At 47.5% G+C, this 15,983-nt stretch overlaps 1 protein-coding gene across 2 annotated transcripts in view; it reads left to right on the forward strand.

The window, feature by feature from the left end:
* The first annotated feature begins 2,902 nt into the window (after nucleotides 1-2,902).
* The window catches only part of ACER1 (alkaline ceramidase 1), a 30,441-nt gene continuing 17,360 nt past the window's right edge, over nucleotides 2,903-15,983 (forward strand). Inside the window, exons 1-2 of one of the 2 annotated variants that reach the window (XM_035120319.2) lie at nucleotides 2,903-3,114; nucleotides 14,671-14,774. In XM_035120319.2, the coding sequence (XP_034976210.1) occupies nucleotides 14,682-14,774 (93 nt within the window). In that variant the 5' untranslated portion in view covers nucleotides 2,903-3,114; nucleotides 14,671-14,681. Of the gene's footprint in view, nucleotides 3,115-11,013; nucleotides 11,034-14,670; nucleotides 14,775-15,983 lie in introns of those variants that run through there. The other variant, XM_035120320.2, reaches the window with a different exon arrangement.

Consider the following 15,983-nt stretch of genomic DNA (forward strand, 5'->3'; position numbering starts at 1 on the left):
ACTCTCAGAGCATGCTAAGCACTCCTGACTTCCACTGCCTCCCCCAATTGGGTCAGACTCATATTGGTGGCTTCGAGAACACTGTCCAACCATCTCGTCCTCTGTCATCCCCTTCTCCTTGTGCCCTCCATCTTTCCCAACATCAGGGTCTTTTCCAGGGAGTCTTCTCTTCTCATGAGGTGGCCAAAGTATTGGAGCCTCAGCTTCACAATCTGTCCTTCCAGTGAGTGCTCAGGGCTGATTTTCTTCAGAATGGATAAGTTTGATCTTCTTGCAGTCCATGGGACTCTCAAGAGTCTCCTCCAGCACCATAATTCAAAAGCATCCATTCTTCGGCGATCAGCCTTCTTTATGGTCCAGCTCTCACTTCCATACATCACTACTGGGAAAACCATAGCTTTAACTATACGGACCTTTGTCAGCAAGGTGATGTCTCTGCTTTTTAAGATGCTGTCTAGGTTTGTCATTGCCTTTCTCCCGATAAGCAGGCATCTTTTAATTTCGTGACTGCTGTCACATCTGCAGTGATCAAGGAGCCCAAGAAAGTAAAATCTCTTCCCCTTCTATTTGCCAGGAGGTGATGGGACCAGTGGCCATGATCTTGGGTTTTTTTGATGTTGAGCTTCAGACCATATTTTGCGCTCTCTTCTTTCACCCTCATTAAAAGGTTCTTTAATTCCTCCTCACTACAGCCAACTAAAGACAACCGACCACACCCTAGGCCACCCCCAACCTCTCTCAACCACGAAGAAAACGCAACGGGTGAATAGTAAGAGGACCCATACAAGTAACGCTGACCCAAAACCCCACACATACACTAAGTAGAAGAATAGAAGCATAACCCCTGACCCCCACCCCACTCACCTCCCCCCCCCTCTTTTCTTCATAACCTAACATTTTATGTACTGGTAAAACTAATGTCTCACAACAAAGGGAGTGGAACTGTAGAAAACACAACTTGAAAAAGAGACAACACATTTGTTTTTGTACACTAAGAAATCTTTTATATATATAGTTAATCGGCTGTCATTGACTAGCTGGTTGCAGAGGGGTGGTGGGAGGCACCCCAAGGGAACCCCCAGGGGAAGAAGGCTCATATGACCTCCATGCAGGCCCGGCGCGTCCATTAAGGCGAACTAGGCAGTTGCCTAGGGCGCCAAAATGGAGGGGGCGCTGGCACGATGGGGAGCGCTGCTGGCTTCACAGGACTCTCTCTGCCGCGCGGCCACTGCGCCCCGATGCCACCTACCCGAGTCCAGGGCAGGTGGCAGCAGCAGTGGCGCCGGTTCAGCCCAGGCGTGCCCGGAGCGTCGAGGGCAGCAGTGTGTGGAGGACACGTGGGGCCAGAGCAGCTCCTTCCCGCGGCACGCGCGCACGCCAGAGCCGGGCCTTTGGCTCCAGGCGCTGCCGCCACGCTCTACTTCTCGGGCAGGCGGGAGCTGCTGTAGCGCCCAGGGGTCCGTGGCTGAAGCCCAAGGGCGGCCAGAGCAACGCAGCCGTCGATGTCGCAGGTAAGTGGGAGGCGGGAGGGGCGCTGGGAAGGGAAGGGGGTGAAGGCTGGGCCAGGCCCGCAGGGAGAAGGCAGACGCCCGGGGGGACGACGCCAGAAGGTGATCTCACCTAGGGCGCAAAAAACCCTAGCACTGGCCCTGCCTCCATGACCGGTCCTTGGTTCTGAATGGCACATATCCCCAAATCTGGTGGAAGTGCGCTCCAATACAAGAGTTTTCATCACATGCACATAAAGGACTCATTCATGTTACAGCTGATCATAGTGCTCCTAATCATAATATGATCACAATCCTATTGTACTCCAAGATTATTATTATTATTATTATTATTATTATTATTATTATTATTATTATCATTGCTCTCTAGGTTTACAGGACACAATGCAACCTCTCACTTGGCAGTGGAAAGGATCTAGATAAGCTATCCTTACCAGGTACAAGTCGGACTTTAGCCCTGGCAGAGAGAATGGCACATGCAAGGAAAAGAACAGCCATGAGCATTTCACACCATCTGCCAGAACTTTATTGCAGAAGCCTCCAGCAATGATTGGCAAACCGCACAACAATGGCAGTTACGAATATCTGGCAACTTCACTGCCAGAGTTTTATTTCTTAAGGTCATGGCGTGTCTTGTATACTGCTCCTGGGCCTTTTTTTTTTTTTTTGGTATTCCCTCTCACCCCCACCCCCATTGTTTTCATATTGAATTGTTTTCACTGTAATAATTTGCACAAAGCAGTACAAAATCATAGAAGGGTTGGATGTTGGATGGGACCATAAGAGTCATCTAGCTCTTTCTCAACCCCCCTGCCATGCAGGAAACGTTTGCCCAATGTGGGACTCGCACCCACAACCCTGAGATTTAGAGTCCCACGCTCTACCAAAACATCGACCAAAGTAAAGTCCAAAGTGCTCCCGTGAAAGCCAGACAGCAAAAAACCGGCAGAACTTCTGCGCTCGGGGGGCGGCAGGCGAAAGGCAGCGGCCGAGACCGCAGAGGAAAGTGGGGGTGGGTGGGGAGGAGGCAGGGAATCTCTGGAGGAAAATGCTTGTTTGGGCCCTGCAGGGGCAGCATGGCATGTGGCCAGCCTTGCCCATTTCTACCGCTGGCCCTGCGAGCCCCTTGTGCCTTTGGGGCAACTGAGCCAATAGGCAAGGAGAGGTGTTGAGACGGAAGCACACACACAGGTGCGCAAAGCGAGGGAGCAAAGGCTCGATGGGAGGCGATAAGAAGCTTGGCATATGTCGAAATGTGTTTGTGTGTGTGTGTGAGAGAGAGCTTCAGGGCTCTGCCGCGGTGCCTTTGCCATCCTGCCCCTCCCCTGCCCTCAAAGCTGTGCCTGGCTATGCAGATTTATTTAAATCCCCTGCAGCCCTGTGATTCGCAGAGGTTATAGAAGCCGGGTGGGGACTTCTCCCTGAGCCAGAGTCATCCCTCGGCTTGCTGCTCTTGTCAGCTTCCACCCTGACTTCCCCTGGCTGGTTCTTCCCTAGCGAAGAGCAGGTGGCAAGGCAGGTTGCAGCGGCAAGAGATACCCCAGGAACGCCTTCAAGAGCTCTTTTGACACCTGGAGTTTCGGCGGAGGGAGCGGAGACGCACCAGGTAAGCAGAAGGGCTCGTCTTCAATCCAGGAATTCCAGATCTATAAAAGCGGGTAACCTGAAAGCCTTGTTTTGTCTGAAATCCTGCAAGGCCCCCCCGGGGTCCTCTCTACCGCTTCAGCTCTCTGCATAAACTCTGTGTCGTTCTGCACATGCTCAGGGGAAAGCAGTGTGTGATTGCTTTGCGGAAAGATGCTCCTTCCTCGATGTGCATGGAGAGTGTTCGGCAGGTGATGGATTGGCAGATGAATGCTGGTTTTACGTAGCAAGGGTTGGATTTGAAAGGTGCACGTTCTTTTCAAACACTCCCCGTTCTAGAAGTTGCAAGGCTCTTGGGCTGCGCTTGCCTTGCTCAGAGTAGACCCACTGGAATGAGAGGAATTAACTCAAAAGTCCGTTGCTCTCAGTGGGTCAGCTCCAAGGTCGGGCTTCATCAAATGCGACTTATTCTCACTTCTGCGGCTGTTCCTTGTATCTTCGCAAAGTTCAAGAGGGCAGGTCTCTGCCCCGAAAGGCTTACAATCTAAAGCGCAGCGCTTCGGGAAGCTGGAATTTAAGAGGATGGAGGCGTGGAACTGCCTGATTGCAATTTGAAACTTTTCAAAGAGTTGGAAGCCGACTCGAGTTCAGGCAAGAGTTTCAAACGTTAAATGAGCAATTTGCTTAAAAACAAAACAAAAAAACTACCGTAACCTCTGTATGCTGTTAAGAGTCACATTCCCATACCACCTGCTATTGAGGTGGCAGAGAAATTTGATTGGGTTTTCATTTAAAGATGAACCTATCAAATTTTACTGTCCGAAATATTTCACAAACTGAAACACAGGCATCCTTTGAAATCTGCACTTCTCTGAATTTTGCAACGCAATTCCTCCTCCGAGTAACCTGTTGAAAAATTGCACAAACCGGGGCAAACTGTACGTAAAAATGCATAGACCCATAGAGTTGGGAGAGACCATGAGGGTCCTCTGTCCAACCCCCGCATATTAGTAAAAATAACACTCAAAAACGGTCATTGTATTAGGAGAAATTGCTTTGCAAAAATAGAAATGTCAGCTAAAATTGCAAGCGAACATAGGTATTCTAGTTACAGGTAGGTAGCCGTGTTGGTCTGAGTTGAAGCAAAATAAAAAAATTCCTTCAGTAGCACCTTAAAGACCAACTAAGTTTTTATTTTGGTATGAGCTTTCGTGCGCATGCACACTTCTTCAGATACACTTGAAACAGAAGAGTCAGACCCTTATGTATATACAGAGGGTGGGGGGGTGGGAATGGGTGATGGGCTGGTGGGCTGATGGGAGTGGTAAATATGTAGGTGGCTGTTAACGACTGCTGATGACTGCAATTGGTCCTGGGGGGAAAAAGCAAGGGCTGAGGCGCTAAAGAAAGCTTGATCATGCATAATGAGATAAGACTCCAATGTCTTTGTTCATCCCAGGTGGCTGCATGGTTTTAATTAAATAGTCCTGAGATGGTATGTTGGATGTTCAACAACATACCATCTCAGGACTATTTAATTGCAACATACCATCTCAGGGATATTTAATTGCTCATCTTCTAACATTGTGTATGCCATCAAATGCCAACAGTGCCCTTCAGCTCTCTATATTGGACAAACAGGCCAAACCCTACGCCAAAGGATATATGGACATAAATCTGACATCAGGAACCACAAGACAGAGAAACCAGTAGGAGAACACTTCAATCTCCCAGGACATTCTATACAAGATCTCAAAGCAGCTGTTTAATTACAGAAACATTTCAGGAACAGACTGGAAAGAGAAGTTGCTGAATTGGAACTCATTACCAAGCTTAAAACCATGGAGCCACCTGGGATGAACAAAGACATTGGATTCTTATCTCATTATGCATGATCAAGCTTTCTTTAGCGCCTCAGCCCTTTCTTTTTTCCCCCAGGACCAATTGCAGTCATCAGCAGTCGTTAACAGCCATCTATAGGTTTACCACTCCCATCAGCCCATCAGTCCATCACCCATTCCCACCCACCCTCTGTATATATATATAAGGGTCTGACTCTTCTGTTTCAAGTGTATCTGAAGAAGTGTGCATGCACACGAAAGCTCATACCAAAATAAAAACTTAGTTGGTCTTTAAGGTGCTACTGAAGGAATTTTTTATAGGTATTCTAGGACAGGCATCCCCAAACTTTGGCCCTCCAGATGTTTTGGACTACAACTCCCATCATCCCTGACCATTGGTCCTCTTATTTAGGGATTATGGGAGTTGTAGGCCAAATGCCTGCTGCACCTGACCTGGCAGTAAGCGTCATTACACAACAGATGAAACATGCACAGGCAGTTTCTCAATCTACAGACAGTTTCTTCTTCCTTTATGCTTCTGTTGTTGTTGTTTAGTCGTTTAGTCGTGTCCGACTCTTCGTGACCCCATGGACCAGAGCACGCCAGGCACTCCTGTCTTCCACTGCCTCCCGCAGCTTGGTCAGACTCATGCTGGTGGCTTCGAGAACACTGTCCAACCATCTCATCCTCTGTCTTTCCCTTCTCCTAGTGCCCTCAATCTTTCCCAGCACCAGGGTCGTTTCCAGGGAGTCTTCTCTTCTCATGAGGTGGCCAAAGTATTGGAGCCTCGGCTTCAGGACCTGTCCTTCCAGTGAACACTCAGGGCTGATTTCCTTCAGAATGGATAGGTTTGATCTTCTTGCAGTCCATGGGACTCTCAAGAGTCTCCTCCAGCACCATAATTCAAAAGCATCCATTCTTCGGCGATCAGCCTTCTTTATGGTCCAGCTCTCACTTCCATACATCACTACTGGGAAAACCATAGCTTTAACTATACGGACCTTTGTCAGCAAGGTGATGTCTCTGCTTTTTAAGATGCTGTCTAGGTTTGTCATCGCTTTTCTCCCAAGAAGCAGGCGTCTTTTAATTTCGTGACTGCTGTCACCATCTGCAGTGATCAAGGAGCCCAAGAAAGTAAAATCTCTCACTGCCTCCATTTCTTCCCCTTCTATTTGCCAGGAGGTGATGGGACCAGTGGCCATGATCTTGGTTTTTTTTGATGTTGAGCTTCAGACCATATTTTGCGCTCTCCTCTTTCACCCTCATTAAAAGGTTCTTTAATTCCTCCTCACTTTCTGCCATCAAGGCTGTGTCATCTGCATATCTGAGGTTGTTCATATTTCTTCCGGCAATCTTAATTCCGGCTTGGGATTCATCTAGTTCAGCCTTTCGCATGATGAATTCTGCATATAAGTTAAATAAGCAGGGAGACAATATACAACCTTGTCGTACTCCTTTCCCAATTTTGAACCAATCAGTTGTTCCATATCCAGTTCTAACTGTAGCTTCTTGTCCCACATAGAGATTTCTCAGGAGACAGATGAGGTGATCAGGCACTCCCATTTCTTTAAGAACTTGCCATAGTTTGCTGTGGTCGACACAGTCAAAGGGGGAAAACCATAGCTTTAACTATATGGACCTTTGTCGGCAAGGTGATGTCTCTGCTTTTTTAAGATGCTGTCTTTTATGATTCTACTGACCCCTTAATTTTATTCAGTGCTCCCCATTTGCACCCGTGGGTTCTCCCGCCCCCCCCAGGTGCCCACTTTGGGAAACACTATTTCAAAGAAGAAGAAGAAGAAGAAGAAGAAGAAGACGAAGAAGAAGAAGAAGAAGAAGAAGAAGAAGAAGAAGAAGAAGAAGAAGAAGAAGAAGAAGAAGAAGAAGAAGAAGAAGAGGGTTTGTTCCAGGCTGAATGCCCCTGCAGGTGCAATGCTCAGACTCTCAGCTCAGATTTTGTCAAAGGCTTATATGTCTGGTTAGCATAAGCCAACTCCATTTGCCAGCAGTTTCTCCTACATTTTGTCTTTCTGAAGTCTTCCCTCACCCTCCAATACACTGGGCAATTTTCTTTTAAAAATTTTTTTTTATTATTTATTTGGTTTTTCAAATTAAAATTTTACAATCACAAACATACAACACACAACATAAAAACAAGATTCCAAAGAAACTCCCCTCCTCCCCTATTATTAATCCTTTCCTCCTGCATCTTTTATAATAATCCAAATCTTTTCCCTCTCTGTTACATCCAAAATAAAGGGACGCAGATGGTGCTGTGGGTTAAACCACAGAGCCTAGGGCTTGCTGATCAGAAGGTTGGCGGTTTGAACCCCTGCGACGGGGTGAGCTCCCGTTGCTCATTCCCAGCTCCTGCCAACCTAGCAGTTTGAAAGCACATAAAAGTGCAAGTAGATAAATAGGTACCGCTCTGGCCGGAAGGTAAACAGCGTTTCCGTGCGCTGCTCTGGTTCGCCAGAAGCGGCTTTGTCATGCTGGCCACATGACCTGGAAGCTATACGCCGGCTACCTTGGCCAATAATGCGAGATGAGCACCGCAACCCCAGAGTCGGTCACGACTGGACCTAATGGTCAGGGGTCCCTTTACCTTTACATCCAAAATTCACCATTAAACTACAAGTGTTATCCCAAATCCTACCAACAATTTTAACTGCTTACAATGGTTTTCAAGCTAAGTTATCCATTTCCCCATTAAAATTTTGGCCTTCCTTCTTTCTGATTCTTCCAGTCATTTTTGCCATTTTGGCATAAATCCATCAGCTTCATCTGCCATTCTTCTCTGGTCAGGACTTTGTCCTCTTTCTATCTCTGGGCCAATAACATCTGCGCAGCCATGGTCGCATACCATAAATAGATTTTTTCTGCTCCGTTTGGATTTCGGCACCTAATTTTCTTTATTACACTTTCAGCAAAGCTATCAATCTTCCGCAACTCATCTGAGATGCGAAGAACAATACCTTGCATCGTCACCTTGAGGTCAGGGATGGTGAACTTGTTGCAGGGAAGGTGGTAAATATAATTATAATTTTAATATTTATAGCCCACCCACATGGCTGGCTTGGGCAGTGCATTATAATTATATACAGTGGGCCTTCTCGGTGGTGGCACCCGCCCTGTGGAACGCCCTCCCATCAGATGACAAAGAAATAAACAACTACCTGACGTTTAGAAGACATCTGAAGGCAGCCCTGTTTAGGGAAGTTCTTAATGTTTTAATGTATTTTTAATCTTTTGTTGGAAGCCGCCCAGAGTGGCTGGGGAAACCCAGCAAGATGGGCGGGGGTATAAATTAATTATTATTATTATTATTATTATTATACCACCTTTCATCACATTATCTCAGGGCCATTCAGAAGGTAAAACCACAAATATATAGTTAAAACAAAAACAAAAAGTGTGGCCTCCTGTAGTGTCCCAGGCCAGTCGGTTTAACTCATTTCCAGGTGACCAGAATTCTGACATGGTACTAGCAGTTCCCTTTACTCTAAAACACGGGTGCATCCCCCCCGTTTTCATCGGAAAAATGCCGGAGGGTATGCAGTATGAAATCGCGAGCAGGGTTTGAGATATGAGCAGCGGAGCAAAAACAATAAGATGGAGTTAGCGACGAGTAGAATGCAGCAATAAAGGATAAGAATAAAACCTTCAGGGTGGGAAGTAAGAAAGAATCATGGAAGCACAGAATCGTAGAGTTGGAAGGTACCCCAGTGGTCAACTAGTCCAACCCTCTGCAATACAGGAATCTCAACTCAAACATCCATGACAGATGGCCGCCCGACCTCTGCTTAGAAACCTCCAAGGAGTCCGCAAATGTGTGAACGAAATACTGTAGGTCAGGGGTGGCCAACTCCCAAGAGATTGCAATCTACTCAGTGTAAAAAACTGGCAGTGATCTACCCCCTTTTTTGGGGTTCGGGTCAAAGTTGTTGAGTTTCTTCAGGGAGGAGGTAAAATGTTGAGCTTTTTTTTAGGGGAGCCACAGTTGTTCAGCTTTTGGGGGGGGGAGCCAATGATCTACCGGTGATCTACTGCAGACGTCCAGTGATCTACCGGTAGATCACGATCTATCTGTTGGATATGCCTGCTGTAGGTGTTGTCCATTTGTTAAAACCTTTGAAAAATCAAATGAACAATAAGATTCTTTTAAAAAAGAATTGTAGAGTTGGGAGGGATTGCAAAGTCCGACCCCTTTGCAATACAGGAATATTTTCACCCCACGCGGGGCTCGAACCCACGAGCCTGAGATGAAGCATGCTCTATCGACCGAGCTATCCCACTTGGGAGGTTGCAACGCCCACTGGCCCGCAGGTTCAGCAGAGGCTCAGGTACGGGCTGGGGCACAAGGCGTTGTTCCGGCACTTGAAATGCCCCCCCCAGGGGGTTTTCCTTTTGAAGAGCAGAGTCCTATATGGATTTGGTGTCCCGAGGACCAGAATGGGGCAAGCCGGTGGACATTTCCTTGAGTCGGCAGGGTTCTCTGAAATTATACATTTCAAGGGTTGAAAACATGCTTCAGACGCCGTCGTTTTCAACCTTACAACAGCCTGGGAAACAGACCATGCCGTGTGGTCCCCTGCCATGGCAGCTGGAAGGGAAACAGGACAATTGGAGGTTGCGAAAATAGATGCTCAGCCCTCAGCTAAGGCATGACTGCAATCTCTCCTGGGTTGATGTTATCTGTGGGAATGTTTGGGATGTGGGTTAGGATATATTATTAGATAGATCCTATCCAAGCTTGTGTTAGCAAGCTTCCAATATCAGCAGAGTGACATTCCCCTTTAGTGCGCAGCAAAGCGTGAGCGTTAGGTTTGTTAGAACCTCTGCAACAAATATACTTCAATAATATACTTCCTGGCAAATCCCCTTTGTCCCTCTTACTCACATGACATCCTGAGTTAACAGCATAATCTCAGAAAGGCAGGCTTACGTAGAAAAGTTACAAATATGTACATCTGGAGACTACTTAGTAAAGTGAGGCTCCATCTGGTCTCTCTCTTGGCAGCAGGCCAAGAGGGAGAACCATCCTAACTGGAGATTCTCCTGGAGATGTGTTCCCGTTGAAGGAGAAAACGCTAAGAGAGAGAATGGCTGCTGGCTAGGGGATTTTGTCTGCCAGCTAATCCATCTCATCTGCATATCTGGAGGAACAGGAACTGAACTTAGTCAGGTGTCCCTCCAGGTGAGTTCCTCTCATAGCTGCCAAGTTCTCCCTTTTTAAAAGGGAAATTCCCTTATGCTGAATAGGCTTCCTCGCGAGAAAAGGGTAGACTTGGCAGCTATGGTTCCTCTTAGTGGACACTCTAGGAACTGTTGTGACTTGTCTGCCCCAGTGTTCCATCCCACATTATCAGTCTCAGATCAGTCAATTTCAATTTCTGATTCCCCCCATCTTAAATTCCACATTTCCACATCAATTTGACATTTTATTTTCCCTCGTGAAAATTCACCAGCACAATTTTCTCCAAATCTTTGCAATTTTGCTCTGTATGAACATTTTCACAAAGCATTAACGCAATGGATCTACCAGTACTATGTTGTTTTCACTAATTTCCACACATGCTTTCACCCCAGAATATGCATTTTTAGACGCATCCCTTGGCCTGGATCATTGCACGGCAAAATTCGGAGAAGGGCAGATTTCAAAAGAGGGCTGTGCTCGGGTTTGTGTATCATTCTGCAGAGCGCAGGCTAGGGGCAGTTGCCTTTAAATGCGGAGGGAATCAAATTCCTTCCCCATCAAGCAGGGCAGGTACGAACTCTGCCCTGCTCTCCTAAGCACCTTGCAATTGGCCTAATGAAACCGACTGCTTGGCAATAAAATGTGAATTGCCACCAATTTGATTCGCTAGCTCTACAAAACTTGTTTACAGCCACCCCTGCCCACTGCCTTCATTCTTGTTGAGAGGGAGGCAATAGGCATGGGAAAATCTCTTATCTCAATGCAGAGAGAGAGAGAGAGAGAGAGAGAGAGAGAGAGAGAGAGAGAGAGAGAGAGAGAGAGAGAGAGAGAGAGAGAGATCTCCTTGCATAATTCCAGGAATATGTAATCTGAAACAACAGCTTGTCTTCGTCGATTCCAGGGGTAAGGAAACTCCAGACTACCAGCCTGGCCTGCAAACCTTTTTCCCAAACCATGCTCACCCACCAGGGGTGCCAGCTTGGCCCCGCGACTGTGGGTGCCAGAGGCCATGGGTGCCATGCAGCGTGCATGGTCCTGGTACCGAAATTTGTGGGTGCCCGGCCCCTTCATGGGAATTTTGTGGGTGCTTCGGCCCCCAGCGCCCCAGGGAGTTGGGCACCTATGCTACACACCCTGCTCATCACGGCATACGCAATGCCAGGCGTACAAATTGATGGGTACAAATTGGGGTAGGGCCATAGCTCAGCGGGAGAGCCCTTTCCTTGCAAGCGGAAGGTGGAAGAGACTTCTCTCCGAAATCCCAGAGAGCCTCTGTCAGTCAGTGTAGACAGTTCTGAATTAGGTGGACCAAAGGTTCAGACTCTGCACAAGACAGCTTGGTCTCGCTCCAGCTTGGTCTCGCCTCCAGCTTGGTCTCGCTCGGGAGGTGGCGGGCTCACCTTTGTTAGGTGAGGTTAGGTGGCCATCCGCCGGGAATGCTTCAGCTGAGATTCCTGTGTTGCAGGGGGTTGGACTAGAGGACCTTTGAGTTCCCCCTTCCAACTCTACCTTCTATGATTCTACATTCCTACAGATAAAGATTCGAAGGGACAGCCAGGAGCTCACTTTGAGCACCTGGTCATTCCTTTGCTTGGACCGAGGCGCCGTTCCCACTGGTTCAATCATCTCTTGCTTCTTCTCTGCTTGATCCGAGACACGCCAGGCCCATGGGACACACCCTCTAACACAGATTCCCCTCCTCGTCCTGCTGCCACTTCCGTCCGTCAAATTTCTCTGTCCCTATGAGCACCTGCATGGCTCTGGGAGGGGATGTTTCTGCATCCGTGTATTAAAAGATCTGTGCTGGATACCAGTCTATAGCTAAGCTAAGTTCAAGGCATTACTGTTCAAGCCTTAAGCAGCCTGGGACCTGCTTTGCCCCTCATAAACCGGCCAGACCACTGCACTCCTCTTCTGACCATCTCATGGTTATCTCATGGGCTTCATTTAGTTGTGACACAAGCTAAAGGCTTTCAGGGAGCGGCAATAGAAGCAGGGCTGGATTGAGGTTTGATGAGGTCCTAAGCTACTGAAGGTAATGGGACTCTTTATATGTCCAGCTGTCCTTTGTCCACAACAAATTGTCACTGTTTTTTGTGTCAAATATATGCTAGATGGTAATTGATGGACCTATGGGACGCGGGTGGCGCTGTGGGTTAAACCACAGAGCCTTGGGTTTGCTGATCAGAAGGTCAGCGGTTCGAATCTACGCAACGGGGTGAGCTCCCGTTGCTTGGTCCCTGCTCCTGCCAACCTAGCAGTTCGAAAGCACATCAAAGTGCAAGTAGATAAATAGGTACCACTCCGGCGGGAAGGTAAACGGCGTTTCCGTGCGCTGCTCTGGTTCGCCAGAAGCGGCTTAGTCATGCTGGCCACATGACCCAGAAGCTGTACACCGGCTCCCTCGGCCAGCAAAGTGAGATGAGCGCCGCAACCCTAGAGTCGTCTGTGACTGGACCTAATGATCAGGGGTCCATTTACCTAATTGATGGGCCTAAGAGGTATCTCAAGCCATTTGCCCATGTTGCCATGCAAGCAGTCCATGCAGAATGTAGGCACCCTATATATAGAAAGGAGCAAACCAGTGATATTTTAGGGAGCAGGCTAGCAGGCGGGGCCCATGACTTACATCCTAGGAGCCTACACAACACAAAACACTGTTGCTGTATGCAGGTTCTGTTTTTTGTCTTCTATTTTGAAACGTACATCCAGTTTTTCCCCTTTACATTTTTTGTGGGCCCCCAAGAGGGTGGGGCCCTAAGCTATAGCTTCTTTAGCTTATACATAAATCCGGCACTGAATAAAAGTTTGGAGGAACCCGCTTCCACCTGAAACAGGCACCCCCACGGTCCTGATATTTCATTGCCTGCTCAGAACCTGGGGGGTGGGGCGGACTATATTTCGAAGGGGGGGGGATGAACGAATTCCTATGCCCCACAAATAACCCAGAGATGCATTTCAAATAAAAGGACACATTCTACTCATGTATAAAACACGCTGATTCCCGGACCGTCCGCGGGCTGGATTGAGAAGGCGATTGGGCCGCATCTGGCCCCCCGGGCCTTAGGTTGCCTACCCCTGGTTTAGACTTGCAGCTGTCATTCAGAGGCATAGCATTCCCTACAGAAGAGGGAGGAGAACACAGCCATTGTAGCTCGTAGCCAGATGTTAGAGTTAGACATAACTTTTTGGCAGATTCCCCCCCGCCCTTTAAATAATCTCAATTGAGTTTTTAAAATTTACAAAAAAAGGGAGAATAAATTAATCCTTACACCCACACAAAAAGAAAATACCTAAAAGAAAAATATAAAAGGGGGGGGAGAGAGATTTGTCCAATACACAAAATTATTTGAGGAGTACAAACCATAATTTGAATATTCTATACACAAAATTACCTTGGTATTCCTTCTTTTCTTTCCTCCCCTTACAGTCACATTCTTTCTGTTCCACTAAACTGGTTTGAGTCCCTTATATGTTTATTGACTTCCCTCTCTTTGCAGCTTCAACACTTCTCTTACATTTACGTAATCTGTAAAGGTAAAGGGACCCCTGACCGTTAGGTCCAGTCGTGGGCGACACTGGGGTTGTGGTGCTCATCTCGCTTTACTGGCCGAGGGAGCCGGCGTACAGCTTCTGGGTCATGTGGCCAGCATGACAAAGCCGTTTCTGGCGAACCAGAGCAGCACACGGAAACGGCGTTTACCTTCCTGCCGCAGTGGTACCTATTTATCTACTTGCACTTTGACGTGCTTTCGAACTGCTAGGTGGGTAGGAGCTGGGACTGAACCACAGGAACTCACCCCGTCACAGGGATTCGAACCGCCGACCTTCTGATCAGCAAGCCCAAGGCTCTGTGGTTTAACCCACAGTGCCACCCGCGTCCCTAAGTAATCTGTATTCAGTTATTAAAAAGAAAATTCCCTTATATCTGTGAAATTAATCTAGGCACAACCAAGTGCTGTTAATGGAAGCATATTTTGTCAGGTAATTTTTAAAGCAATCCCATACTTTTTTAACCGTGTCACCTGAGTGATTTCTTATTAATTCTGTCATTTTGGCTTGTTCGAGGTACTGGCACAACTTTAATTGCCATTCGTGTCTTGTTGGTGTTAACTTCTTTCCCCAATATTTTGCAATTAACATTCTGGGTGCTGTTGTTGCATGAAGAAACACTCTTTAATTTTCATTTGAGATGCTTATTGTTAAAAGGCCTAATAAAAAAATCTTCAGGTTTCTTTAGGAATGTATGTTTTAGCATGTTTTTTTAGTTCCTCATAAATCATGTCCCAATTTTTTTTATTTGGGGACAAGTCCACCACATGTGGAATAAGGTTCCTTCATTTTGTTTGCATCTTTTTGGCAGATTCTTGCACACCAGCTCGGAGCCGTCGCCAGGTACAAAAGTGTGTGCTGCAATATTTCAGAAGGAAGGAGATTGGGAAAAGCTGGATAGGCAGGTTCTTTTTCTCCACTGAAACCCTCTGTATGTACTAAGGTGTTGTGTTCCACCTCCCCTCTTCTTCTTCTTCTTTTTGTAAAGGTGTTGCCAGCATGCCAAGTATATTTGCCTACCAAAGTGCTGAAGTAGACTGGTGCGAAGAGAATTTTGCACAGTCAGAGTACATTGCAGAATACTACAACACGGTAAGCCTCCCTCCTGTCTGCCATCATTTATTTCATCTTATTTATTTATTTATCAATAAAGAAAATGTACTTGTTCACCAGGACCTGGCGAAAATGTGCTGACAACCTTGGCTATGGTCTAGTCCAGCGTTTCTCAACCGAGACGCTGGCTGGTGTGCCGCGACGTGTGGCGACGAGAAGGGCGATTTACATTGTCACATGCCTGGCGGCCGCCAATAAGCAACACTGACCCACCGGAAAGCAATATTTATCCTCCTCTTTCCCAAAGCTCAGTGCAAACGACTGGAGGGTGGTTTTAGAGTCTAGGGAGGCCCCCTAGGGAGGCGTGCTCCAGATCCGCCGCCGGCCCCCCTTAAGCCGCATCGAGGTTGCTCCGCCTCCCCTGCCTCCTTCGCCCGTCCTTTGCCATGGCTGCGTGGCGGACGCTGGGCTTCGCGGTCCGGAATTACTCGCAAGCAGCAGCCAAGGTAACCTTTCGCCTTTGAGCCGCCCCGCAGCTCCCCTGGAAGTGCGTGCGCCCTTGTAATCCGGGGGCAGGCAGAGCCTTGCCTGGACTGTACCACTTCGGGCCGCGGGAGAGGAGAATTGGGGGTCTGAAGGCTTCTCCCCTCCCATGGGGCGGCGGGAGGGAGATTAATTTCCTCCTTCCTATAGTCAATATAGGGCGGCACAGAGTTAAATTTTTTAACTTTTTTAATGGTGGTGTGCCTCGTGATTTTTTTCATGGAACAAGTGTGCCGTGGCCCAAAAAAGGTTGAGAAACACTGATCTAGTCAAGGAGGTCCGAATTTTCAGATGCTCCCTCACAAATGAAAAATAAATAAATCAGGGTTCCATCTGGGCATCAGAGTTGCTTTTGCGGGCTGTACGAGGAGGAACCAAGTTTGTGAAGCAGCCCTCAGAAGCACGACATGTATTCTTCCAGATAATATCTCGGTTTCATTCAGGCTTTTGACAAAGTGCCCCCATGATATTCTCGCGAGGAAGCTGGCAAAATGTGGGTTGAACGAGATAACGGTTAGGTGGATTTGTAGCTGATCGACTGACCAAACTGAACTGAAATATACTCGGAGTTGAGTGTTGATTTAATGCTCTTTTTTTCAGCTCATGGTAAACAGTGAGTGAGTGCTTTCCCCCCAAACCCCTGGCTATATATACATTATTTACACAATGGGTCCCATGTGATTGGCTGATTCAACTCCCCTCCTG

The sequence above is a fragment of the Zootoca vivipara genome, chromosome 6, assembly GCF_963506605.1.
Source record: "Zootoca vivipara chromosome 6, rZooViv1.1, whole genome shotgun sequence".
NCBI classification, from domain to species: domain Eukaryota; kingdom Metazoa; phylum Chordata; class Lepidosauria; order Squamata; family Lacertidae; genus Zootoca; species Zootoca vivipara.